Genomic DNA, 27,793 nt, shown 5'->3' with positions numbered 1-27,793 from the left:
ACTGTGTTCTTTCAATTCAACTTTTATTGAGAATTAGGATGTTACTGGCTTACCGCCACATTCAATGCAATTTAATTGCACTGTTTAGGTAACTGAACCTTTATGGAGTCTAGGCAATATCTGAGCTGCTACCAATCATCCTCATTTTCAGAAACATCACAGTACACTGCTGTTAACTGAAACGTTCACAACTATATAGATTATTCTGCATTCTCAGGTTTATCGTTTGTCTGATTACATTCATTGATTTATTTTTTTGTCCCCTCTGCTCTGAATTAAAAATGAAATTGCAGGGTAAAATCCAATATATTTCTATGCTGTAGTTACCGCTATGTGTCCTGAATATTGTTGCTTTCAGAAACATATTCAGTGAGGAAGTGCTCATTCTAACCACTGAGGATTAGGAAAATATTTGGGGTATTGGACCAACAGTTTTTGGAATACTCAGTTATAATTATAAATCAAATTTAGATTACACCACTACTACTTACTAATGAGCCAAAACACAAGAAAATCAATGTGGAAATCCGTTAAAAATAATAAAAATCTTTTGATACATCTTTGAGGAAAATGGAAGAGGAAGAGAAACAGATGGTTTGAGGAGGAAGTGAAGGGGAAATCATGCCCAACATAAATAATTTTATTAGAGACAAAATAATCTTTCTCTCATGATCATGTGTTTTTAGAAAGATCAGAGAACTTTCATACTATTGACATTAGCAATCAAGGGCAAGAGAATTCATCTTGAGAGCTATAGGGCTGAAGAAGTGGGGCAAGCAATGAACACATTAGTGACATCACAGAAGGCTGAGCAGTAGGCTCACCAAGCGGTACAGGGAGACCCCTGGCTGCAGGTTCGTCATCCCATCAGCAATGAGGTGTGAGGTATTTAGACATAGGCTGTGTGCCATGGAATTGGAAAGCATGGAATCATGAGAGGAACCAAAATGCAGGTTCTCTGCATTTTTGAGAACTGGGGCAACTCTATAGGTTCATTTCAGAGCTGCACCCTGAGCTGAGCAGAGACACTTGGGCAAAGCTGAATTCTTAAAGAGTAGCATGGAAAAGTTTAGGAAAAGTTGAGATGGAAATTGTCATAAGCCTTAAGAAGAAATACTCTCTGAAAGAAAAAAGGAGTTGTACATTGAGGATTCTGGCTCCCTATCATGGTATCTAGACACTGATTTCTAAATAGAAACCAGAGGATTATACTGTGTGAAAATAACTTTAAAACAAAACCAACAATGGCTCCTAGTCCTTAACTAAGTCCATTTAGCTAAAACATGTTTGAATCATTTTATGCAGTATTTACTTCTATAAAATAGTTTCACTCCTGTTCAATCATCCTTTGGTTTTGTCATTCCTACATAGCTCTTGTTTTTAAGTACTACAGCTGGCCAAATGATGAGGAAAACTATCCACCAACATCTTGGTGACATCTAAGCAGAATATCTTTTTGACCATGCTCACACCCCATTTTACAATTTTTTAGGGCTGTTGATTAATCACAGTTAACTCACATGATTATCTCAAAATAATCGCGATTTAAAATTAATCATGATTAAGCACAGTTTTAATTGCACTGTTAATAGAATACCAATTGAAATTTATTACATATTTTTGATGTTTTTCTACATTTTCATACATATTGTATTCTGTGTTGTAATTGGAATCAAAGTATATATTACTTGTTATAAATACTTTCAATGTAAAAATTATAAAAGAAATAGTATTTTTCAATTCACCTCGTACAAGTACTGTAGTGCAATTGCTTTGTCATGAAACCGCAATTTACAAAGGTAGATTATTTTTGTTACATAACTGCACTCAAAAACAAAACAATGTAAAACTTCAGAGCCTACAAGTCCACTCAGTCCTACTTCTTGTTCAGCCAATCACTAAGACAAACAACTTTGTTTACATTTAAAGGAGATAATGCTGCCCGCTTCTTATTTATAATGTCACCAGAAAGTGAGAACAGGCATTTGCATGGCACTTTTGTAGCCAACATTGCAAAGTATTTACATGCCAGATATGCTAAACATTCATATGCCCCCTCATGCCTCAGCCACCATTCCAGAAGACATGCTTCCATGCTGATGACGCACATTAAAAAAAAATGTGTTAATTAAATGTTGTGACTGAACTCCTTGGGGAAGAATTGGATGTCCCCTGTTCTGTTTTACCTGCATTCTGACATATATTTCATGTTATAGCAGTCTCAGATGATGACCCAGCACACTTTCACTGCAGATTTGACAAAATGCAAAGAAGGTACCAATGTGAGATTTCTAAAGCTAGCTATAGCACTTGACCCAAGGTTTAAGAATCTGAAGTGCCTTCCAAATTCTGAGTGGGATGAGGTGTGGAGCATGCTTTCATGGGGAAACTACAGAACTCGAACCACCAAAAAAGAAAACGAGCTTTCTGCTAGTGGCATATGACTCAGATGATGAAAATGAACATGCGTCGGTCCGCACTGCTTTAGATTGTTATCAAGCAGAACCTGTCATCAGCATGGTCACATGTGCCCTGGAATGGTGGTTGAAGCATGAAGGGACATATGAATCTTTAGTGCATCTGGCACTTAAATATCTTATGACACCAGCTACAACAGTGCCATGAGAACACTTGTTCTCATTTTCAGGTGACGTTGCAAACAAGAAGTGAGCAATATTATCGCCTGCAAAAGTAAACAAATGTGTTTGTCTGAGCGATTGGCTGAATAAGAAATAGGACTGAGTGGACCTGCAGGCTCTAAAATTTAACATTGTTTTATTTTTAGTGCAGTTCTTTTGTACATAATTCTATATTTGTAAGTTCAACTTTCAAGCTAAAGAGATTGCACTACGGTACTTGTATTAGGTGAATTTAAAAATACTATTTATTTTGTTTTTTTACAGTGCAAATACTTGTAATCAAATATAAATATAAAGTGAGCACTGTACACTTTGTATTATGTGTTGTAATTGAAATCAATACATTTAAAAATGTAGAAAACATGAAAAAATATTTAAATAAATTGTATCCTATTGTTCAACAGTGGGATTAATCGTGCGATTAATTGTGATTAATTTCTTTAATTGTGCGATTAATTTTTTTAATCCCTTGATAGCCCTACTATTTTTTTCATTGGCACTGTGAAAGCCAAGCTTGGTTTACAAACATTTTCTTGGAAAGAACATTTCAGGTCCAGAGCCAAGATTAATTTAACCATGAAACTGGAAGAGGCGAGAATGTAGATGGAGCAGCAATGTATGCAGATAAAAATAGAGACTGTCAAAAAGAGGAGTGAGAACAGCGTGAGAATCAACATCTCCAAACTCAGGCAGGAGGAAAAGGAGCAGTCATTAGTCCTATTTGTGGAAGTAAGCTGTTACACCAGATACAGGGAGTGGATCAATAAATTGGTCACTCTGCCATACACGCACAGCGGAGAGATAAAGTTATGTATGTTTCTGGGGGCTTGTGGATAGGTAAGCAAGTTAAGCAACAAGGTCAATGGCTCTTACATAAACCCAAGCAATTTAATTGTTTCTTTGTGCATCTAACTGCCAAAGTGCAGTAAATTGTATCTACAGATTGATAGACACCTTGTACAGGTTCTGGTACATCAGGAAGGAAAATTAGAGCAAATGTGGAAATACAAGTATGCCTTTAAAAAAATAATATATTAAGAAAGAGCTCTTTGATTAGCTCTTTTGCTCTGAAAGAGAAAATTAGTCCATTTCCTCTTTTGCATATTTGTGTTGCCTTTATATGAATCAAGGGTGTGGCCTCATCTGGAATACCCTGTGCAGTACTGGATATTGTGAAACCAGAGGGGATTACTGCCAGCCTTCCTTTGTCAAATGACAGCATTCATACACAACATATGTGGGACTGAAAGGGGTTTCATTCATCTTCTTTAATGAGGGCTATTGTTTAGTAAACTTTCTAGGCAATTATGGGCAGGCACTATGCTATCTTCTTCACAATGCTGTATTGATGCACCTCAGTGGGCTTGAATTACCACTCTTCTGCTGTTCTTCTTCTAAACATCTTCTGTGCAGAGACAGCCAAGCTGGGGATTGTTTTCAAGACTGACAAGTAAATTTTACTTACTTGTGTGGCCCAAGACAGATTGGAAACGGAGTCTTCCTGAGGTAAAGGCTGGCACACTAAACCAACTGTGCTACCTCTGACCATACCATACAAGGCATGTTAACACTCTCACTCCTTCACAGAGGGGGAACTTGAAGCTGAATGGCTGCAAGATGTGGGCCTATCTACGTTGATTTCGGGGGCTGAAGAAGAGGATGGGCAAGCCCTGCTGTCCACACTGACCCGCACGCAAGCCGCCGCAGTACAAAGAAGGTACAACACCTACACTCAGACTATGAGGAAGAAGAACAAACACACTGTCAGGGATGTGCGAGACATCTTTGGAGTTAATGACTCTTCTGTAAGTGGCAAATACTTGGTAATGGAGGGTTTTGCACTTTATTCTTATTTATATTGCTATAGCATCTAAATGCTTCAGCCAGGAATCTCATTGTGCTAGGCATTGTAGAAGTAGTAAATGATGGTTCTTGTCCCAAACAGCCAAGTCTGGATCTTTTTGATGTCATATAAGCAAATGTGCTACCTTTTAAAAGGAACAATAAAACCAGCTAAAATAGCTGGTGCAAAGTTTTGCAACTAAATTATAATGTAATGTTGTGTCCTTTGCCAACCTTCATTCTGTAATCCACTATCAAGACTAACATTTACTCCCTCATTTTTTGGATATCAGTGAGTTACTTTTGGCAGCTGTGCAAATTTTTGCTGGCTTCTAAGGACACATGCTATTTACTCAGCAATCTTAGCAGTGAAGTAAAACCTGTGTAATGAAGCAATAGGGGGCAAGTATGCATAAGCAGTTAAACACCTAGAGGCATCTTTGCGATTGTTTCATTGGGAACTTTATTTCACTAATAAAGCAAATAAAAGTCCATTCATGATTCATTTGTTCAGGAATGAACCTTTCTTCTGTAGGGTCTCATCCACTTGTCCCTGAGGACAGATATAGAATTACCATTGCTTATCTCCATGCATTGTATTTACATGGATTTAGTTGATTGTATGTCCTAAGTCCACATACTAAAAACTCAAAAGCAGCATGCATGAATTAAAATGAGTAACTCCTGTTGTCCTTAATGCGGATCATAGCTGAACTGCCAAGCCCTGTTTTAAACATGTATAGTGACGCTTATATTGTTGAAAAGTAGTAAGAAACTGCCTTCTTCCATGGAATTGTTCAGTCCCTTCTCATTTGTTTAGTTTTTCCAGAAGGTTCGTGCTATGCACTAATAACCTGCAAAAGTCCATTAAACAGACAAAGCACAGCTGCTTCCCATTAAAATAGGAGTTCAAAAGTAAAACATCTGGAGGATTAGCTTAGTGGTCTCAATCTCCAGTTTAAAATAGCCTCCCTGGAACCACAAGTTCATATCCTAGCAAGATTGGCACAGCACATCCTCCAAGTACCATGGTTTCCTGTCAGTAGAGTCTCTTGGTTAAGACTCCAAAATCCCCGACTACTTTGCTCAGACATTAAAGATCCCATGACACTTTTTGTAAGATTAGGTGTTTTCCTTAGGTAAAATATCTATCACCTATCTTAAAGCTCTGGGTCACTTTTTACCATGAGGTATTGGTATGTTAGTCATCCTATGAAACTTCTTAGATACAATAAGTATGGCAGAATGTGCAGTTCCTGCAGCAAAATGAAGTTTAATCACGCTAATAAAAAGCAGTTACCAGGGGAAAAAAGGGGACACTAGTTCTTTTTGTTGCACGGAGTGTTGAATCTAATGATCTTTTGTTGATTTGCTGGTCTTTTTCTTGTGTCTCACTACTGGACTGGAAGTCCCAGAGCTATGTTAAAGGCATGGTCCTCAAGTTTTCATTTTGCAATTACTTTTTTGAACACGGAGCCCATCTAATTGTTCTGCATTGTGAAACTATAATATAAGATTTAAAAAGTAACTGTTATGACAGTCTTAGGTTTCTCATTCTTTCTTCCCATGCAATTGTTCAATTCTACCTGTATTGCTAAACACTTCCTGTAGTCGCAGCCATATTTCACTCATTTATCTTGGTTACTTAGAGAATACAGGAGAGAGTTCTAAAGGGCAGCCAGGCAGCAAACACCCATTGAAAGTCAATGTGAGTTGGGCTTTCAATTGCTGTGTGACATTGAAAATCTCCCTCTGTGTGACTAGCTGCTATGGGATTTTGAAAGACTGTCTTATTTATCACCTCTCCAGTGATTAGGAGAAATGTAGGGAATGAATGTTGGCAGTTTAGTGCACAATGACTGATGTACCTTGGCTTGGCCGAATCACTGGTACCAGATAAATCATCTTTTCTTCAAGTGTTTGCGTACTAGTCTGAAATGCCATGCACGACTTTTAATCACTTCTGCCATGGAAAGAGTTAGTCTCTCCACATAATAGTTTGTGTAACCCTTTACATTAAAAGAAGAGATTCTGTCTTCATCCAGCCCTCTAGGCAGGGCCGGTGCAAGGAAGTTTCGTGCCCTAGGCGAAACTTCCACCTTGCACCCCCACTCAGGTAACCCCACTCCCCCATGGCGGCTAACTCAGCCCCCCACCCGGTGAGGCCCCCCCCCCAGCAACTACCCCTCCCCACCACGACAGCTAATCCCTCTCCACCCTGTCCCCCCACAGCACTAACCCAGCCTGGGAGACTCCCCCTGTCCCCCCACGGCAGCTAACCCCACCGGAGAGACTCTCTCCCATCCCACTGCAGCTAACCCTGCCTGGGGAGCCTCCCCGCCCCCGCCACTGCAGCTAACCCTGCCTGGGAATACTCCCCCCCCCCCCCCCGCCATGCAGCTAACCCTGCCTGGGGAGACTCTCCCCACGGAAGCTAACCTGCCTGGGTTTCCCCCATCCAGCTCACCTCGGCTCTGCCTCCTCCACTGAGCACACTGGCGCCGCTCTAATTCTCCTCCCCACTCAGGCTTGCGGCGCTGATTGGAGGAGACTTAGAGCTGGGCTGTGTGCTCAAGTGAGGGCAGAGCGGAGGTAAGCTGGGGCGGTACTGTTCCCCTGTGCGCTCCTCCCCTCCCCCATTACTGCGGTCAGCCCCTCCCTCGCGCCCCCCCCCCCTCAGCTCACCTCCACTCTACCTCCTCGCCTGAGGGGACTTTTAGGCGCCCCCAATCACTAGGCGCCCTAGGCTGCCACCTAGTTTGCCTAAATGGTTGCACCGGCCCTGCCTCTAGGCGTCATAAACAGTACAGCTGCGCAGAGGAGAGAGAGATGGGATGGATAACTATCTTCTACTCTTAGTGATGAGGAAAAGGGTGATTAAACCACAAGATGAGATTTCTTTTTATGAGGGTGACTCACTTAGCTTTGCCCAGTGGCAAGTGGAGAAGAAGAGTACAAATTGTTAGCATTCGGGCTGCATAAATAGCTTTAAAGAGCATTCTGTCTTTCTTTTTCTATTTTTGATTTACTTTGCTGTCAGTGAGCAGGGATAACAGGCACTAGGGGGAGGAAAGCATCCTAGACAAATTGACAGGTTTAGTGAAATCTTCCACACTGCATAGAGAAGGAAAAACCTGGGTTTCTAGACTCATTTGAAACCTATTGCCTCATTTGCTTGCATAATGAATTGGAGCTCTTAAACGTCAGGGTTATCTAACCAAAAATAGGCTTAAGGCCAGATTGTGAATGATCCCTGGGTCGGTGCACAAGGAGGGGAATATGGCACAAGGAGTCCTTGTACTCGGTCTTAGAGGCTAGCCACAGTTACAGATCCTTCACTCTGAGCACAGAACTGCTCCCAAAAGAGCACAAAGCACCCCAAAGTTATTGGCAAGAAAGTATCACCCTGTTCTGCCTTGTTCACGGCCCTGTTCTGCCTCTGTTCCAGCCGGAAGAGCTAACCTGGCTTAGAAATGGGAAACATGCTACATCCTTCTAGGCCATCCAGGAACTCCCTGGTGCTTCAAGGAGGATAATGCTCCCTTGAAGCAATCTTACCCTCCCCTAGAAGAGGCAACTCGGCCCCACCTCTGAAACAGGACATCAGTCACTGTGGCCGGATTTTCATGGGTGTTGAATGCTCACAGCTTCCATTAAGGTCTCTAGGAGCTGCAAGTGCTCAACAGATCTGAAAATCAGGCAGTTTGGTGCCTAGTGCAACCTATCAGTAAAGTCCAAAAGTGGGGAGCAAGTTAAGCTCCAGACTAATGAAGGGACCTGACCATGCACACTTTTTGATAAGTAAAACTCCTCTTGATTTTCAGAGGAGTGTTGCTCAGAGTAGTGCATGAGGGACCAGGATCTAATTAAAATAGTAAATAACTAACTAAACTAGAGTCATTTGCGTGAGAAAACATTTGCACTTACTATGCTTGAAAATATGAATCTCTCAAAAAGCAAAGGCAGCATGAACAGAACTTTAACATGAACATCTCTTTAGTGTTTATGTTTCTTGGCTGCAGTGCTGACATTAAAATTTTGCCTTTGTGATGCTCTGATGGTTTGTTTTTACATCTTGTGTATAGTGGAAAGCTTTTAAAGGAAATGAGCATTTCCATCTCCACCTTTTTCTTGCTAGTCAGATTTCCTCTTCCTGTGCACATAGTGCAAGTAAACACTGGAGGCATTTTTAGCATCGGTAATGACATGATGAACAACTAAGTGTAGGCCAGAATCAGGATACCTGAACTGGACCAAATTCTGCCTTCATTAGCACCACATCCTAGTCAATGGCATTGCACACATGTAACGGGGGGCAGAATTTGGCCCACTAGGTTTAGCACATTTATTGGAAAATGAGCTTTCTAATCTTTTGTTTTTAAGGGACATTGTCAATATACCATAATCATGTACTAACAAAAATGGAGGAGATTCTCTGTCCCAAGCTGCTCCCTTTTTGTTACTCAGGTGCTATAACAAGCAGAAACCTCTCGTAAATCCCCTGTTGGGGATACCCCTATCATGATAGTGTCCCTGGCTCACGTAGAACCTTCAGAGTTGACTCCTACATGTCACTCCCTTTACTGGTGCGGAGGCAAAAGGCCGGAATGTGATGCCTTTTAGTTATTCCCAGCATTGTTTATAGGGGAATATACTCAACGGACTCATATTAGAGCATCTTGCAAGCTGCTCTAAACTACACTGGAGTTGAGGCAGAGAGTAATTGATCCATAGCTGGGTCCATAACAATCTCCCTTTCCTAAATCATATGCCAAACAGAAACAGGATGCAACAGAGAGAGTGCCCTGTTAGTTTTCCCTGTGTTATTTATAATGCCTTATATTATCAAGGCTGGAAGGATTTTACAAATCTAATTCATGTTCACCATTTCTCTTATTTCCCTACTTTTTGCACTTCACACAGCTCAGGCAGCTTGTCATAAAACATTTCTTTTAATGCTGGGCTTTTAGAAATCATAAAATCATGGTACCATATTTCATTTCTTTTACACAGCCCTTGCTTTTTAATGGATTATAGTTCAAAGGAAACCTTGTGACTCAAATCCTGTTTGCTATCAGGTTGGTAGCCTATTAAATGGACTCTCTCAGGAGAGATTTTATTCATCTTACGTTTAACTTTTGTTATCTAAATAACTCAAAGGATAAGATTGGATAAAACAACTGCAACAGTGTTCAAATTGGAAGGTCTGCCGTCCTTTTATAGATCTGCCATTTTATATCAGTCTGAGTACTGCTCCTGTGTGCATTAACTACAAACTGGGAAGACAGTGTTTTCTGCCTCTGGGGAAGGCATCACCTCATATTGCTAAATGGTTTATTCAGCTGTTTAAAGGGCAGCTTTGATGGGTTCAGCAGAGTTCTCATCAGCACCCCTCCACTGGAAAGACGATGGCTGTGATGCTGAACCTCAAGGGACCTGGGAGCATGTAAAACAAGGGTATGGGAGAAATAAGACAATTCTCTGGGATGCCAGCAGGATGTAGAGAACAGAACAGGTTTTAAAACAAAGATTTTAGTCAATGATTGATTTCACCAAGTAGCCTTCTAATTGTTTTTTAATATTTCTACCCTTTCTTCATCCCTGAACATGTCTTCCTGCTCCAAATTCTCCTCAGAGAATCATAGAATCGTAAAACTCAAAGGGACCTCGAGAGGTCATCTAGTCCAGTGCCCTGCACTCATGGCAGGACTAAGTATTACCTCATGATCTATTCCAAAGCTGCTAATCACAAGGGCAAATTCAGCACACAAAAATGTGTCACACCAAGTGAAAGTTACCCTTCGACTTTCAGCCGCTGTTTTTGTCTCTCTCCCTCTCTTCCCCCCCCCCACCCCCACTCTGTCTCTCACACACACAGCATTTTTATGCAATGCAAAACAATTTTCTGGGCAAAACCAAACGAAACTAAGCAATAGGAAAGAGATTTTTTTAAAAACTGTTTGCCCCACTCTGATAAAGAACCTGTGTTATTCATGTAACCCCAGTTTCCACACAGTGTTGCCTGTGGGAGGAAAATGTTGAAGTGCATTTCCAGCTGGTTTTGGCCATCCATTTATTTACTTGTTAAATTTCCAGTCCTGCAGAGTACTGAGTGCCTTCAATTCCCGCAGCCCCTCAGTGGGAGTTGAGGGTGTTCAGCACTTTTTAGGAGGTGCACAGCACCTTGCAGAATGTGACCACCGTGATTAAAAGCAAGACGAATTACACATTGATACAAACCTTTAACTTGCTGCAGTTATCTGAAGCAATTTCATTAGTTAATTTCAGTCATTACCTGTGGGAGAACTCATTAGCTGTGTAAAGCTGTGGCAATACTCATTGACCTCAACATGATCCACATCTGCAGCCTGAAGAAGATTACTTGCACAGGCAGGATAATGAAAATCTCTCTCTGGCAAATCAGAATGGATTGTTTAAACTTAGTGACAAAAACAAAAACTGGGATTGATACACTGTTGCTTGAGTTGTAGAAGTGTCTGTCCGCATGCCTTTAATTTCATTGCTGTCTGATCATTTTTTCTTGCCTATCAGCCCACGTTTGAGACAGTGCCAGGGTCACCAGTTCCTTCTAATGGTATCCAGCTTCCGGGGCAGAAGCCAGTTTGGAAATCAGTGAGTTGTGAGTATGCCAACCTGTAACCAATATTAATTTGATCACAGAAATGAGAGATAGAAAATACCTTTTAGGATCATCTGGTTAATCCACTATTTTAGGTGCTGAGACACACTGCATGCTTTTCTTTAAGATTATTACTACACATTATTAATAAACATTTATATCATGGCAATGCTCAAAGTCCCCATTTTGAATTGGGGCCCTGTTGTGCTGGACTCTTTACATACATAGAACAGGGCCTGTAGTCTCTAATCTATGGCCCAGTCTGCACTGCAATTCAAAATATGTAAGTATATTCCTGAGACCTACAGCCATAATAGTGTTTTGTAATGTGTTTCATAACATAGTTAGCTTTGTCTATCCTAGAATTTGAAAGAGCGATAGCACCTGTACGGGAAGAATGATGTTTGAACTTCCAGTACTGCCAACCCCAAGTGTTCAAAAATCATGAGTCAGGTCCCCAGTAACCATAAATTTGGCTTAAAAATCCTAAGATTTAAATAATGATGATAATACATTTGGGGCTCACTTTATTTATCTTATTTCTAATCCTTTAGGGTCCACTTGTGTCGTGTTTCTAAGCTTCGTCTGCAATCTTGAGGGCTAAAAACTTACTTTTTATTTTAATGAAAGCTGAGATTCTTACCTAGTTGCACAAATCCAGGAGACGCATGATAAAATCATGAAAGTTGGCAACACTAGAACTCATTCAGGCTAATACGCTGTGACTCTATGGAGACAGGACATCTCTATAGTAGAAATTTCCCTCTTATGCCTACTAATTCTAGTGGGCAACTAATTTCTGGAACAGAGCAATAGATCATCTTGTTTTTTGGTTCCTGGATTCTATTAAAAATTCCACTAGGGCTGACATGGGTTTGCAAGCCAGATAGTAGCATGCTGAGCCTGTCTGCACAGGTTGTGCCTGTACTATGTTTTTTATGCACCAAGAGCAGCAATGATGGGAAATTGTAAGGAAAAAAAAGGTGTAAACACCAGTGACCAGAGAAACAGTGTTAGCAGCACTTTTCTTTCAATAATTTTAAAAAGAAAAAAAGATTATTCACTGGCCAAATGCAGAAATAATTTCCCTAGTCAGGATAGACAAGATCATTATGCACAAAGGTGATGACGAGCATGATTCTTCTATTGACAAACAGAAGATTACAGTTTAATCACCTTCTGCACAAATATCAACAGCAAAAAATCTAAAATAAAAATAGGGCTTTGGTTTCAGAAAGTATAAGGGCTTATTTCCTCCAGACAAAACAGGAACATGCATTATTGTTATGCTGAAATTCCTCTGTGAAGCTCTTCCCTTAACACTTTCACAAGCTCTTTGTTTGTTTTTACCATTTTTTAATGCCTCTGCACCAAACACAAACAAACCTTCAGTATTCATATATAGTCTCCCTTGTTTCTAGCTAATAGCTGTCTAGACTGTGGACTAGATAAAGACAGCCCATCAGTAACAGAAGAGCTATCCTATGAGGTTTCTTTCTCAGAATCCATCACAGTGATCCCAAAAAACAGAGAACGGCAGAACAACCAGAGATTCAGAAAGGATGATTCTGCTTTGCCTGTAAGTTTAAACCCCTGATGTTGACTCAATAGTTCTTCTCTACCCCATTAATTTCCTGCTTCATTTCCCCCACCACAGTGAAGTCTCTTAAGATACATTGGATTTCCTTCCATATATGTGTTTTAATACTTTATATATTTGTAAAGGCTTCTTGCTGTGCTTGTCTGTTGCCCACCACACAGCATTCCCAATGAGGCGCCAAAGCGTGTGCTTAGTCATGGACACATCTTCTACCCAACGCAATTTAGTGTACATACCCCAGTACTTGAAAATTGTATTGCATTGTGTCACCCACAAACTTTTCACATAAAAACAAAGATCAGTTACTGGCACTGAGAATGACAATCCATCTTTATTACTTGAACTACTCCCTTATCCACACCCAGATTCTCTACCTTTCTTGATGTGAGTTTTAAATTTGTGTGTCTGAGATCTGTTAGACTCAGACATGGGAGGAAAAGTGAACCTTGGTTCTGTTCACTAGTATCTCAGATTGTCTAAGATTAGTATTTGATGCAGGTACAGCATAGGAGATACCAGATCAGTAGCCAGGGACAGAAGATTATTGTCCAACCAGTTGTGCATAGTGTAGTCTATCAGTTGGATGGCAATTTATTGATTCCATCAGCCTCTAAAGGTGGACCATTAAAACAGGTCCATCATCATGAGAGGAAATGTGTGCCCTGGCCCCGAAACTTGAGGATTTCCTGATCAGTCTGTGATAAGGATGTAATCACAACCACCATCTTGCCATCCAATAAAAGCCTAAACACTGGCTCCAGACTTTAGCCAGATGTATGAGTCAAGCCATTAACTATATGGGAGAGTCCCACAAACATCACATTGGCCATGAGATCCTAAATTGATCCAGAATAGTTGTCGTCTGCGTGGATGCTGAATTCACCAAGAGCAATCAGTTTGTACGTGTCCAAAACCACCAATGGAGAAGACCTCAAGAACCTCAAATGTCCATGTTGCAGTATGGTGATAAGTATCAAGTAGATTGCATATGGCACAGAGTACAGTCTGATTGCTCTGTGACGATAATAATTTGATCACCTTTTGGGAATGAGGCTGTCTCCCTAGTTATCATGGTCCTGGCATACTGAACTTTCTTCCTTGGTCCTGTTACTAGAAAACATCTAACCTTCCCCTAACCCTCACCGTGACATTCCTTCCTCAATTTTAGAGATGTTATCTATCCCTCACACTCTTCCAACCATAAGTATGAACCTCCTAACTGGCAAGGCACAGCAATCTGGGGCAAGTAGCATACAGAAGGAGGCCTTGTACTGATGGGTACGCAACTGAATAGTTTCAGAGAAGTTCACAGATGTGTTTCAAGTGGACAGTTTTGCATGCAAAACTGTGGGTTTTGTGGATAGCATGTAGTGTCTGCGCACGCACATACATAGAACTAAGCAGCTCTGGGAGAAATTTTGCCTCCTTAAATACAATCTCTTCCAATGCTCCTCCAGGGATGATACACCTCCATACCACCCATACACAGGACTACATTCAAACTGCACAATCTAGCCCACTAGGAACATGATAAATGGAATGTAATCCTAGATGTTGGAGAAGTAAAAACCTATTAGCACATTCAGTCCATCCAAATACAGTACATAGTACCCCACACAGAAGATGTGTCAGAAAGTAAACTGATGCAACATATGATCTGGAGCCAAATGCCAGGAATCTGATTTCTAAAAACCACAGAGATTAAGTAAATTCAAAGTTTATCACAATGTATTGTGCCAACTTTAATACTGTGTAGTTCTCTAACTCTGTGGTTTTCTGTGCTCTATGTCATAGATTCCCAGTGCTGTTCTTACAAAGAGAGACAGCCCCAAACCTCATGTTAAGACTACATCATATCAAAACGCCTCTAGGAGACAACAACCCACCATGGAAAATCACTGCAGTAATTTTTTAAAAATTCTTAGTCCTTCCTTTGGCAAATGGCGACTGCAAAAAGGCCTTCTCATTCCCTATTCCTCCCTTATGTCCCTTTATATATATATATATATATATATATATTATTCCCCTCTCACCTCTATGGGTGGTATGTGTCTTCCTCAACCTCGGGTCCTCTACCAGAGGCCTGGGAGTTTGAGGGTTCTGCACAGTATCTTAGCTGTTCCTAGCACTGCACTCTTCTGGACAGAGAGCTCTATGTCTGTTCATCGGGATTTGTTGGAGGCCACTCACCAGCTTAGGATCCCAGCCCGAGGGCTCTAGCCACACTGGACTCACTTGGCTTCACTTTCACATCCTCCTGAGTTCCTTTCAGGCCCTGTTTCTCAGCTTTCTCAAGTTCCTCTTCCTGGATGTTGCGTCTTGCACTGCATTCAGCTACTATACCAGCGCTGTCTTCTGCTCTTGTCTGTACACGATGTCTGGTTGAATTAGCCAGACCTCCTTCCGTCTGGATTGAAGTCCCACAGAATCTTAGCCTGGCTATTCTCCCAACCTTCTGCGGATCTCCATCTGGTGTGGGAGGTCTAGCCCAAACGCTGTGTCGATGTCTGTAACAATGCCGACCACTTTGGGTGGTCCTGTTCAGGGTATGCTGTCCTGCCTGCAATCTTACATTCCTGCCACTATGTGTTGGACTGTCTCGGCCTTCTATCGTCAGCATGCACCTTGGGTCTCCTCTAGTGGGTAACCCCTGCTTTCAAGTGGATCTTGGTGCTCAGTGCTGTTCTGTGCTGATATGATCCAGTGCCTCAGTGCTGTCTTTTTGTCAGCCCTTCCAGCCACTGGTAGGATTTCCCATGTGCAGCCACCTCAGCTATCTGTGATGGTAACATCCTCATTGCAGGGTCTGTCTTGCCATGGCACTCCTTCTGCTTGGGTCTTCCTCCATGCTTGTTGCTGGCCTCAGGATTCTCTCAGCAGCTCATCTTTGGGGCCATCTACTGATGTACTCTGGAGATTTCCGGTCACATCCAGGATAGTGGCCTTGACGCCCCAAGCCCGCCCTCTCTTTCTGCTGGCTACAGTCTCTGGGGTGTTGGGACTTGGGGGTGGAACCTCCGTGCATTGTGAGGAGCTTCCGGTTTTCACAATCGGCAGCCTCCATGTCTCCCTATTGGCACAGCTCCTACACCGGCAGGTATCTGCACCGCAGGCGTATCGCGTTGTGGCGTGGATCTTGTTCTTGCCATGAGCTGGCTCTTCAGGACTGTCTTACCTTTGGTGTAATACGTGGATGGTGCTGTTCTTCCGTGCTTCCTCATCGTGGTTCCAGTGTGACTGCGGATGCCAAGGTATGTAGTGGGTCGTTGTCTGCTATGTGCCTCTGTAGTTCCCCCATCATCCTGACTACTCTTCCCTCTTCACTACCATCCGGGCCACACTTCTCCAAGTCGCAATGAAGTCCCGATTCTCAATGTAGATCCGCGTCGAGTGGTATTAGCGATCGATGTCTCGTTCATTCTTAGCATACAGCTGTGATGTCATCATGTAAGAGTGAGTGGCTGATGGTAGTGTCCCTACCTGAACTGTACCGTATCCAGTCCTGTGAATTATTGGCGTGAGGGTTAAGCCTATGCAGAACAGCAGCATGCGGGACGATGTGCTGCACCTGGTATATCCGCACTTGATGGGCCACTTTTGCAACAATGTTCCTTGAGTTGTCTTCTAATGTTTTCCCTTCCATAGTCCCATTTGTTCGTGAGAAGGTCCTTAGTGTCCGTTGACCTTAGATTCGCAGCCAGTACATTCACGGGATCCACGTGGCGGCATTGAGTACATTAGCTTCCTTAGTACAATACAGGCTGTGCCAGATTGGTCTTGTCTTAGACCTGTGAGTTTGGCGGAACTGCTTAGTCTATGAGAGCAACGTGGATTGTCTTCTGAGGGCCTCTTGGATGTTCTCGATTCTCAATGGCCCTTTCTGAGCTGTGTACATGATGGCCCATAAGTAGGTCCGTAGCTTGCGCCAGCTAGATGCTGATAGACCTTCCATTTGTGTTAGTATGGGGAGGAAGGATATCTTGGGCCACGAAAGGTTATGTGGCAGTTCTGTTCCCTTGCAGGGTTTTCCGATCAGCAGCTGTCTTCCTTTGTGTTAGCCAGTATTGGGTGGAGAGCCTGTGCTAGCAGCTGGTTCATCTGTGCTGTAGGCGTTCATGGCACTGCTGTTAATTTCTCTGATAGTCTATATATGGAGTCAATATACATATTAGAATTATTAAATCGACTGCGAGGAAAACATGTGAATCAATACTCTAGTATATCATATACACAAGGAACCTGGATTGAGAATGTACTACACACAGTATGGGACTAATGCAAGTGAGATAATATGAACAACGTATGAGGGGAGACTGTGGTACTGGAACATAAAGCAAAGCACCCTTCTACATCACACACTTATAGCGAGTAAGACAGATTAAAGTTTGACCCAACCGCGTGTGAACACTAGTATAGAGGAATGTCTGGCTGCATACAGCCTGCGAAGACTAGCCAATCCACTTACGAGTGCGGTGGCTGACGATTAGGAGGGGAATGCTGTTTGACAAGCCTCACCAGTGGCCTGGAAAGAAGGGCTGGTCAAAAGAACTAGCACTGAGGGCACTGAGATGCAGACGAGGTGAAACGAGCCACCTGAAGGCACCAGATTCTTTGACGCACTGGGGTTCTACCACTAGAGAGACCCAAGGTGCAGGACTGTGCAGAAAGGCCTCAGAAGGACACGCCAACATCATAGTGCAGGATGTTAAGATCAGGCGTGGAACAGCATACACTTGGAGGTACGGCAACACAAGTGGTGGCATTGTGGCTAGACAGGGAAACATCTGCAACAGAATGTCAATGGGACCTAGACGCTCCCAAGACCCAGATGGGGACTTGCCACAGATAGTTGTAGCTGGAAATAGCAAGGGCCGAGAAGCTTTCCTGTTGGGACTTACCAGATCAAGACGGACAGGGACATGGTACTGGAAGCAATCAACCGACATCGCTTAGGTAATAGACAGGAGCAGGAAGACAGCGGTGGGTGACTGATATAGAGTGCCAAGTGACCAGCCACTCAGGAAGGAGGGAATGATGAGAAGCTTGGAGAGAGCTACCAGGGCACTGAAAGAGGCACTAGAGAGGATGTGAAAGTTGAAGGCCAAAGTGGTCCCAGTGGTGGCTCGTTACGAGGAGCAACCTACTGTGTCGGATGTGATCCTTAAGCTGGGTGAGTGGCTCCAACAGATCCCAGGAACAACATCAGAGCTCTCTGTCCAGAAGAGTGCAGTGCTAGGAACAGCTAAGATACTGTGCAGAACCCTCAAACTCCCAGGCCTCTGGTAGAGGACCCGAGGTTGAGGAAGACACATACCACCCATAGGGGTGAGAGGGGAATTTTTTTTTTTTTTGATATACATATTTAAATTATTACCGGTATATATACATATACACACCGGTGGTAATTTTTTCACATTTTCAGAGTGATTTAATATGCTCTGTTTGAGGTTTTTTTTCACCTGATGAAACACTGCAAATAATGAGATTGCCTTTTGTGTCACACTTTAGGTACATCAACAGTTTTTCTTTGCTTCAGTGGTTTGTCATTGCAAAGACTCTTATATGGCCTAGGAATGAAATAATAGAATTTTTAGATTTTTGGGGTCATTTTCTATACTTCCCAATATTCCCTATTTGGCCAGAAGATGGTGGTATCTTGCAGTGCTTCCTATTTCCCCCTGTTTAGGATCATCTCCTGCTTTAACGAATACTGAGAATGGAGTGCTGGAGATCCTGGCCTCTGGAACTCACTTCCTCTGTGGTCAGTCAGAGCTTTGTCCTCTGTTGCTTTTAGAGCACAACGCACGATGTATCATTTTTGTTTGCCTTTTCCTTGACTATTGTTTCTCTGTTTGTGAGATATGAGTTAAAATCAGGGCATTGAACCTGAATGAATTTTAATTAAAAGGGAGGGATGGATTCATATCCCTGGAAGGTTTTAGTTCCAAGTTGGATCCCCAAAAGTAGAGATGACTTGTTGCACTATTTATTTAGTAAATGCTTGTAACTGGTTTGAATTACATAATGATGCCAAGGTTCCACAGAGCTTTGCATAGCACAAGATTTTATAATACTAATGATGAGGATAATGACATCAAAACATATGAAAAGAGCGTCTTTTCACTTTTTTTTTTACAGTTTTACAGCAGGAAACATTGCATATCCTGATGCAGCAATATTCCTATTTTCATGTCCCAGAAGTTGCAAAGTAGCATTCAATTCATGTAAATGATCCATGGATTCTACTTTCATAAGTGTTCCTTGGCCTTTTAACATTTATGTTTCATATTACTTACCCTATAATAAGTCTAAGTCGGTGCCAATGTAACACCAACAGACCCCAGTCATCGTCTGCCAGGATCAAACTTGGGACCTCTGGAGCTTAAATGCATTAACCACTTCTGCGTGAGCTAAAAGACATCTCTTTTAGCCAAAGCTGTAACGAGCTTATCAAGCTCTAGCTGGCCTAGGTGCCACTAGAGGGGGCTAGAGTGCCACAACAAGCAGGCATGAGTTACATCTAGATGGTATTAGGATTTAAGTGTTCTGTCTTCTGAGTAATGAGCTCAAATCATTAGACCACGCTTCCTTCAAACTGCAAATAACATATAGAACTACATCCTCTATCACTGCTATGTGGCCATTTCTGTGATGAAATGTGGCTGCTGTTTAATAGCATCAAACAATATTCTGGAAGAATTTAAGGGGAGAGATGTGGATCCTGTTGGAACTAGAAAGGAAAGTTTAGTTAGAATGTCATGTAGCTAATTGTTGAAAATTGGAATATGTCCAGAACACCAGGGTTAACATCCCTGCTTTTTGTGAAAATTGCCATGAGATCTATAATTGAGCACAAGGGATCAGGTGCTCAGTTGCACATTTCAAATTGAAGTAGTCATCAGCACAGCGACCAGACAACATGCAGGACCATAGGTTCAGCTCTGAGTTAGCCCACCCATGAAAGCACCACCGCATGACTTCTTGCAGCACCAAGGCACATCTTTTATTTAAAAAAAAACAAAACAAAAAAACCTTTACAAAGAGTAATTTTAAAAACTAAACATTTCTCAAGCATGTAAAATAAAACCCTATTTACATATACTTCTTGTAGAAATTTATTGTTCGAAAAAGCCAATTTGGCCTGACAGAGGTTGGAGACCTATCTCTTGAAGACATGAAGAAAATTCGCAATCTCTCTCTGATTGAACTAACAGCCTTCTATGATGCTTTGGGAATAGAACTAAAGAGAAACCGAACAGAAAGAATCAAAGGACGAGGTAAACATACAGTGGTAACTCGCTGACAGGTGTCTTGTGATTTGTGGTGCTTAGTAAGAAGATGCTTATTAGGCTTCACTTTCTCTCTTTCTTTTTACATCTTTTTCTAAAAGAAAATGGCCTTTTTGGAGTCCCTCTCGCAATATTGTTGGAAAACGATCAAAAGAAGGTTCCCGGAATAAAAGTTCCTCTCATCTTTCAAAAAGTGAGTAGAACAAAATCATGTGTGGCTTGAATTTTCCTTATTAGCACTGACACTCAGAGCAGACATCAGATAAAAGAAGACAGACTTTAATGGCTTCAGGGTGTTTGCAATTTACTTCTGTACATATGCTGTGATTTAAATATCTCATGAGACTTAGATCAAAAACACTGTTCTCGAATATCATGTGCGTGCTGGGAGTTTTTTCCAATTTGGGGAGTATATTTATAAAATATTGCACAGGAAATGTACAGAACCAACTGGATAGGATTCTGCTCCCCTTTTCATTTGACATGTAGATCAATGAAATGTTTTTGAAGGGGGAGCATTTATAATTTCACATTATTTCAAATTGCAGACCTATTGACTTAGAAGTTATCAGAAGTGAGCTGGTGTGATCTGAATGAGATGCACAGAGCCAAGAAGATGGTCATTCAGCTGAATTAGTGTGAAGCTACAGTAACATCCAGTATATGGCTCAGTTAGACACACACCTGCATGTACACAGGCATACACACACAGATTTATATGGACATCCAGTTTCAAGATTAAAGTCACATTTAATTGGAAATACCTCCTGAAAGAAAACAAAGAGCTAGTGTCAATTAATTTAGATAGAGGTAATTTGGCACATTTGTTATTAATCTCTGCATAGCCAGCAATCAACTTCACTTCATTCCTTTATAATTTCACTTTGGGAAGTTATAGAGCTATCCAAATTATTGATTTTTTTTGTTACATTGGCTGACCAAAAAATAATAATAATAATTTGGGGCCAAATGAAACAGTTCATTTGATCCTAAACAAAATGTTTCATTTAAGTTCTGAGGATTTTTATTTTTATTCAAAAATAAAATTGAAGTAAAATTCAAAACAAAAAGTCATTTTGAATCAAAAAATCAAAATGTTTCATTTTGAATATAACAAAATGTTTCTTTTTTTCCAGATGTTCTTAACCAAAACAATTTGGCAAATCTGACACAAAGTCATGACATGTTTTCATCAACCCAAAGCTGTATTTTTGGTGAAAAAAGTTTCATTTGAGACATTTTCCTAAGCTGTAGAGCTGATAACTTGTTAGAAAAAGGGTGTTAGGGATAGAGCTGGATGAGGGCAGTTAATAATGAAAATCCAGAGCCATGTGAATAAATGCAACAAAATTAGTTTTTTCCCACTTTTGCATTTTGTCAAAACAAAAATGCTCTGCACTTAATTTTTGTAAAGAAGAAACGCTGATGCCAGAAAGGTCTATTCACGTTGGATATGAACATCCCAGAAAGAATTTTCCTAAGATTATTTTTTTGTCTAAGTTCTCAGTTCTGCCTACACATTTATCAATAGGCTTTTCTACGGTGCTCATTACCATAATAGTGGAGCATCTCACAAACATGAAGGAATGTATCCACATAGCTTCATTGTGTCGTAGGGAAATCAGTGTGACTTCTTGCTAAGAAAGGTCTTGTGCAATGTAAGGATGTCCCCATTATTATTATTATTACTTATTTATTATTAGAGCAACAGTAGTGCCAAGAGTCCCAAGCTAGGGAGCTCCTGTTATGCTAGAAGTTGTACAAACACATAGGAAAACATGGTTTCTTCTCTGAAAATTCACAGTTTTAGGAATATGGAGCAAGTTCTGATTGATTTGTCAGTGTGGGTATTTATTATTCTTGATGATAAACTACATCAAATGGTTTTTCGGGAAGGCAGATTGCTAAAAGGTAAATAGTATTTTTAAAATGCTGCTGTTGCATTTTAGCTGTTGCTCAAGCTTGAGGAAACGGGTTTAGAAACGGAAGGAATTCTTCGAGTTCCTGGATCTGCCTCAAGAGTTAAGGTACCTGTGTTTTCTCATTTATCTTCTTGTAACCAATAGAGTCTATACAAAGTGGCAAAGTTTGTATAGAGAGATTCTCAGTCCCATTATTACCAGCAAAAGCAGTGGCTTGGCATTTGCTTCCTGAAACTGAGGACCATAACTTGGCATGGGCTGATGTTTTACTTAGAGGACACATGGAGTCAAAATGCAGCTCTCCTCCACTAAACCTGTGAGGGAGGCCCCTCAGATTAGAACTTATCTGACCTCCTTGTCACTCAGAACTACTGTGATCTCACTTTTATTTTAACTTATTTTGGAAATACTGAGTCACTAGATTGAGGTTATCAAGGAATTTAAGCTAAAGATCTGATGCCAAATAATTTTAGGCTTCTTGTAATGTTATGACTCATTTGTACTTTGATTGGAGTTTTGGGGTCCCATGTTTGGAACTGTGTGAAGTATGTCCTAGAATATCAGGGTTGGAAGAGACCTCAGGAGGTCATCTAGTCCAACCCCCTGCTCAAAGCAGGACCAATCCCCAGACAGATTTTTGGTCCAGATCCCTAAATGGCCCCCTCAAGGATTGAATTCACAAATGCTGGGTTTAGCAGGCCAATGCTCAAACCTTTGAGCTATCCCTCCCCTGCTGCTCAGTTTGACGAAATTAAGTACTCCATTTTCACAGCATATATGAGTAGGCTTGGGCCCACTGGACTGCGCTTGTGACAGTCAGTGGCTTTACGCTTTCCCCCTTAATATGCAGGGCCGGCTCCAGGCCCCAGCGCGCCAAGTGCGTGCTTGGGGCGGGATGCGGCGGGAGGCGCTCTGTCGGTTGCCGGGAGGGCGGCAGGCGGCTCCGGTGGACCTCCCACAGGCATGCCTGCGGAGAGTCCGCTGGTCCCACGGCTCCAATGGCGCATCAGCAGGCACGCCTGCGGGAGGTCCACCGGAGCCTCGGGAGCAGCAAGCGGCAGAGTGCTCCCCACGACTTGCCGCCATGCTTGGGGCGGCGAAATGGCTAGAGCCGGCCCTGCTAATATGTACCATATTATTAGAAAGTAGACTATAATAATATATGCCTTCCTGTAATGCTTATTGTAAATTAATACATCCGTCTTATGGTCTGAAAAGTGAGGTTTTGTGTGAGTGTTGGCGAGTGATGTCATGATATGTGGAGTGTCTGTTCATCTGAAATACGAGGCCATTATTAAAGAAAGTAGCAACAAACTAAAGAGACAAACAGCCTTCCACACAGCTGAAGTTCTAGCTTTGTCTTCCTTGTTTACTGTCACCGTGAGGTTAAATCAGGATAAGTCCAATTAACTCAAATCTAAGTGTGTTAGAGGGAACTAGGGGCAGGGATATTCACAGAGAAACTTTAGGAATAGCCAAGGTGGGAAACAGATGTTATTCTTACTGAGTTACTATCAAAACCAGTCTTACTTTTTTACCAGAGGCCCTGTCTGCCTTGAACTCTATACAGTACACAAAGACATCTTTCTAGTGACTGAATAATATACTGCAAATAACATATTGTTACAGGAGAGACGCACAGTTGCTTTCATGCAGTAAATAAGCACCCCAGCTTTCACAATAAGCCAAAAATCAAGCTAATTCCATTTCAAAGCACAGCCAAAACAAGCCAGTCCCTAAGAGCCCCAACACTCCAGCCCACTGTGCACCCCGAACGCTCTCCTCCCTGGCCCTGCTTCCTGGGAGCCGATCAAAAAAAGGAAGCAACAAACTACAACAAGCCAAACAAGCTACAAGCTAAAAACTAGCCAACAAGCAACTCACAAGCCAGTTAAGCCAAAAACAAACCCAATTTCTGCGTTTTTTTCACAGGTTTGCCATGTCTGGTGAGATGACTACAAAACAATGCTCAGTAGCTCTGGCACTCAGAACATTAAATGAGAGAACAGGTCTATATCATAAAAAAAAATACTCCAGTAGTTGGTTCTCATGCACTTACAATCATTCCCTTTTGCCTGGCATTAATAACTAAATATCTTTGTATTTTTTTCTTTGGTTTATACATTTTTAAATGATTCCTGCTCCCCTGGCTATCATTGAATAGTTCACCAACAAGAAAAATAACCTTCCTACATACAGTCAGTTAGGCTTCCCAGTACTATGACGTCTGCACAGCGTAAAACAAGAGTGCTTCAGAATCTTGGAGAATCCTGCATGTTGATTAGCTGGTTCGGTCATGTGATTAGTAATAGCTAATAAAATATGTGACAAGAGGAGGCTTTTCACGAGAGATCTGTATAATAATTATATGCTTCTATGACACTTCCACACTGAACAGTTCATCAAATTTTAAAAAACAAGTGAGGAGTTTGCAGAAGATAAGATGTTTGTTGGAGCTATGCAGATGAGGGATGAGCCTTTCATTAGTGTAGAGGGAATAAGATGGGGCCTCACATTATTTACTTTGGATAGGGCCCTGCAAATTTATGTCTGACGATAACTAATGCCACAGTAGGGTTTGGTCTTGGAAGGTACTGAGCACTTTATAGTGCTGAATATCTCAACTCCTCCTGACTTCATTAGATGTTCAGTGCACGCAGTACCTTCCAGGATTGAGCTCCAGGGCCGCCCAGAGGATTCAGGGGGCCTGGGGTCTTTTTAGGCGGGTCCTGGGGCAGAAGGACCCCCCACCATGGGTCTTTGGGGCACATCAGCAGCGGGTCCCAGAGCGGAAGGACCCACCGCCGCCAAATTGCCGCGGAAGATGCTCTGGGGGCCTAGGCTCCGCGAGAGCTTTCCAGGGCCCCCGGAGCAAGTGAAGGACCCCGCTCCAGAGGCCCTGAAAAACTCTTGTGGGGCCTGGGGCAAATTTGCCCACTTGCCCCACCCTCTGGGCGGCCCTGTTGAGCCCCTAGCCTGAACAGAGACTCTGCAGCTTCCTGATTTCAGTTTCCGTCACTGTACATATTTTTTCATTCTTTCACTTTTTCTGTACATAAACCCCATAAAGAAAGTTTGCATTATGTGACAGGGCTGCTTTGTATCTTTTGTTAATTAGCTTTTGCAGTCTGTGCACCTACTACACTATGTCTTGTTCTGCTAGTCTGACCTGTACCCAGAGAAGCACTTTGTGCTATGTGTCTGACTTTCCTATACTGGGTCGTAAGTCAAACCATCCACATGAATGATGTTATATGTTTTATTTGAGTTTTTATTCATTTAAGTGTGTCAGACATGTCAACTTGTAAGGGACAGAGGGAAAGCTTTTCCTAAGCAGTTCCAGATTTCATCCTTCAAAGCCATCGTATATTATTATGACATGAAGATTTGAGGGCATTCCAACTCAACATTAGTTCTTGTTTTAAAAAATGAAAGGCATATGGATGTCCTTAAAAGTAACTTTTTTAAATAACAAAAAATAAAAGAAATAAATACAAGTTTTCCTCTGCCTCTAAGCTGTGTGGTATGTACTGAACCAAAATGTATGTTAAACTACTCTCTTGTAAGCTCAGAAACAAAATGAAAAAACAAAGACTGTTACAAGAATATATTTCTAAAAACTAATTACACACAAATGAAGTATATGTAGAAAGTCGGTCTCTCCTCTCAGTTCTCTCTGTTTCTGGGACTTTCCTTCCATTCTTAAAATACTAAGCAGCAAAATCTTAAAAGCTCTTTCTCTTCCCTTGTGGTTACAATGAAATGATGGGCCTTGCTCTGAACTTCTCAGTCAGGGTATTTAATCCTGATGTTTGAATGGATTAGGTGCAACGGGGGATGTGACTGTAAAGGAGGTTGAGGTAGCAGAGAATGCAGCAACAACTGTGTGCTAGTAAGAATGGTATTGTAACACTAGACACCAAATCCTGAATGACTTTATATTTCCTTTTGTGCCAACAGTTTCACTTCATTATATGTAACGATATTTGATATGTAATTTCCTTCCATTGATGTGAGGCATGTTAAGCACACTATTTTTAACAACTCTTCTTTCTGAATATTTTCTTGCCTATTGCTAATGCAGATTTGATGAAAACATGATTAAAAACCAGCACATGAAATATAGAGCCAAATCCTGCTCAAATAAACAGTCCCATTGAAATCAATGACACTCTTTGTATCTGTAAGGCAAAAGCAGCTAGGAGTGATTAGAAAAGCTACTTAATTTTAAATGTGATGATTATGAATGAGAAGGCAAACAGTGAAACTCTTACAGCCAAATAAGGCCATTTTCAAGAGATAAAGGTACAAACCCGACTGCCATTTGTAAGGCCTTCTTTGGAATATTATTTTAAGAAGCTTTCCTTTCTAGCTTTCGAGTAGAGCAACAATCGGTTTAAATGAAAATTAAATTAGTGTCTTTTGTGTAGGCTAGTACTGGCCCTCATATAACACACAGGCTTTTTTTCTTAATTTATATTGGCAATTTTTTTCCTCTTAAGAGGCAGCAAATTAGCAATTCTTTGTGTTGCTCTTTTCAGCCCCATCAGACAGTGAAATGTTCCTCTTCACTTAGAACTTTTTCATTTTCAGGAGAATATCAATGTAAGGTGTTAACGTCCCAATCCCTGTATCTTATTAACACATCAGATGGGGTTTTTTTTGTTTTTTTGCGGGGAGGTTGGACTTTCCAAACTGTAATGCAGAGTTTGGGCCAAATTCTGTTCTTACTTGATACCCTACAGAGTCTCTTTATGTTCACCATTCACACACACATGGGATTTTTAACTACTTACACTTCAAAGCTGATTGGACCCTAGTTCTGGAGCACAGATGCCAGAAAACAATTGGTTTAAGTGGGAAGCCAAGATAATGCAATAACTATTTTACCTGCCTGCAGGTTTTGGCCAGAGTTGTGCCAGAGTACTGGATTGGTACCATATAGGTCCTTAAAATTGATCAAACAAGTTGGCACTTATCTAAATAATAAGACTAGAGAAGAAAAGCAAAGATTTCTGTCTGCCAAAAAGCAGCCTATTTGTGACCACATATGAGAGAGCCAATAAGGGCTACCTGAAGAAGAGCTCTGATTAGCTCAAAAGTTTGTCTCCCTCGCCAACAGAAGTTGGTCCAATAAAAGATATTACCTCACCCACCTGGTCCCTCTAATTGGACTACTGGCATATACAAAACACACGCAGATTAAATGATTTTGAGGAGGAATATCCTAGTTTCTTGTGTGTAGGGGTTAAAACCTTTCGAGTGTGTTTTAAATAAAAAAGACAAACAATGGTGTAGAAATGTTTGTCCAAATAACTGTTCCATTTCAAATTGTATACTTCACAGAGCTTTCTTTATTGTTCCTGGTATTTGTGAGATGAAATAAAGCTCACCAATCAGAAGTTGTAATTAAAATCAGTCACTTCCTTTTGTCTTGCAGAATCTCCGTCAAGAAATTGAAATAAAATTTAATGAAGACACATTTGACTGGGACCAAGTACGAAACAATGATGCAGCAGGACTGTTGAAGATGTTTATAAGAGAACTCCCAAGCCCCCTTTTCACTGTAGAATATCTGCCTGCCTTCATCACACTAGTGGAAAGTAAGTAGAAAGAAATTAGTGTAAATGGATACATATTGTGATGGGGCAAGGCTAGATGGCTACAGTAAAGTACTGAGAAACAGGTATGTTTGCCCCAGGCTAAACAAATCCCTAGTACCCTGGTACCAAATGGCAGTTGCTCCAGGTTAATCAAGGCTCCTGGAGCCAATTAAGATCTTTCTAGAAGGCAGTAGAGATAGCTACTTTAATTAGAACACCTGCAGCCAATCAAGGCAGGCTAATCAGGGCACCTGGGTT

General features: G+C 41.4%; 1 protein-coding gene across 2 annotated transcripts in view; it reads left to right on the top strand.

The window, feature by feature from the left end:
• ARHGAP28 (Rho GTPase activating protein 28) overlaps nt 1-27,793 on the top strand; it is a 109,047-nt gene that overhangs the window by 60,908 nt on the left and 20,346 nt on the right. For both annotated transcript variants that reach the window (XM_032805219.2, XM_032805229.2), the window contains exons 3-9: nt 4,227-4,444; nt 11,034-11,121; nt 12,543-12,700; nt 19,833-19,998; nt 20,112-20,203; nt 21,960-22,037; nt 27,373-27,535. In XM_032805219.2, coding sequence (XP_032661110.1) covers nt 4,227-4,444; nt 11,034-11,121; nt 12,543-12,700; nt 19,833-19,998; nt 20,112-20,203; nt 21,960-22,037; nt 27,373-27,535 — 963 coding nt within the window. The remainder of the gene's footprint in view (nt 1-4,226; nt 4,445-11,033; nt 11,122-12,542; nt 12,701-19,832; nt 19,999-20,111; nt 20,204-21,959; nt 22,038-27,372; nt 27,536-27,793) is intronic.

The sequence above is a fragment of the Chelonoidis abingdonii genome, chromosome 2 (genome assembly GCF_003597395.2).
Source record: "Chelonoidis abingdonii isolate Lonesome George chromosome 2, CheloAbing_2.0, whole genome shotgun sequence".
Lineage (NCBI taxonomy): Eukaryota > Metazoa > Chordata > Testudines > Testudinidae > Chelonoidis > Chelonoidis abingdonii.
The sequence above is the reverse complement of the archived record's forward strand: the minus strand, read 5'-3'. Positions and strand labels throughout refer to the sequence as shown.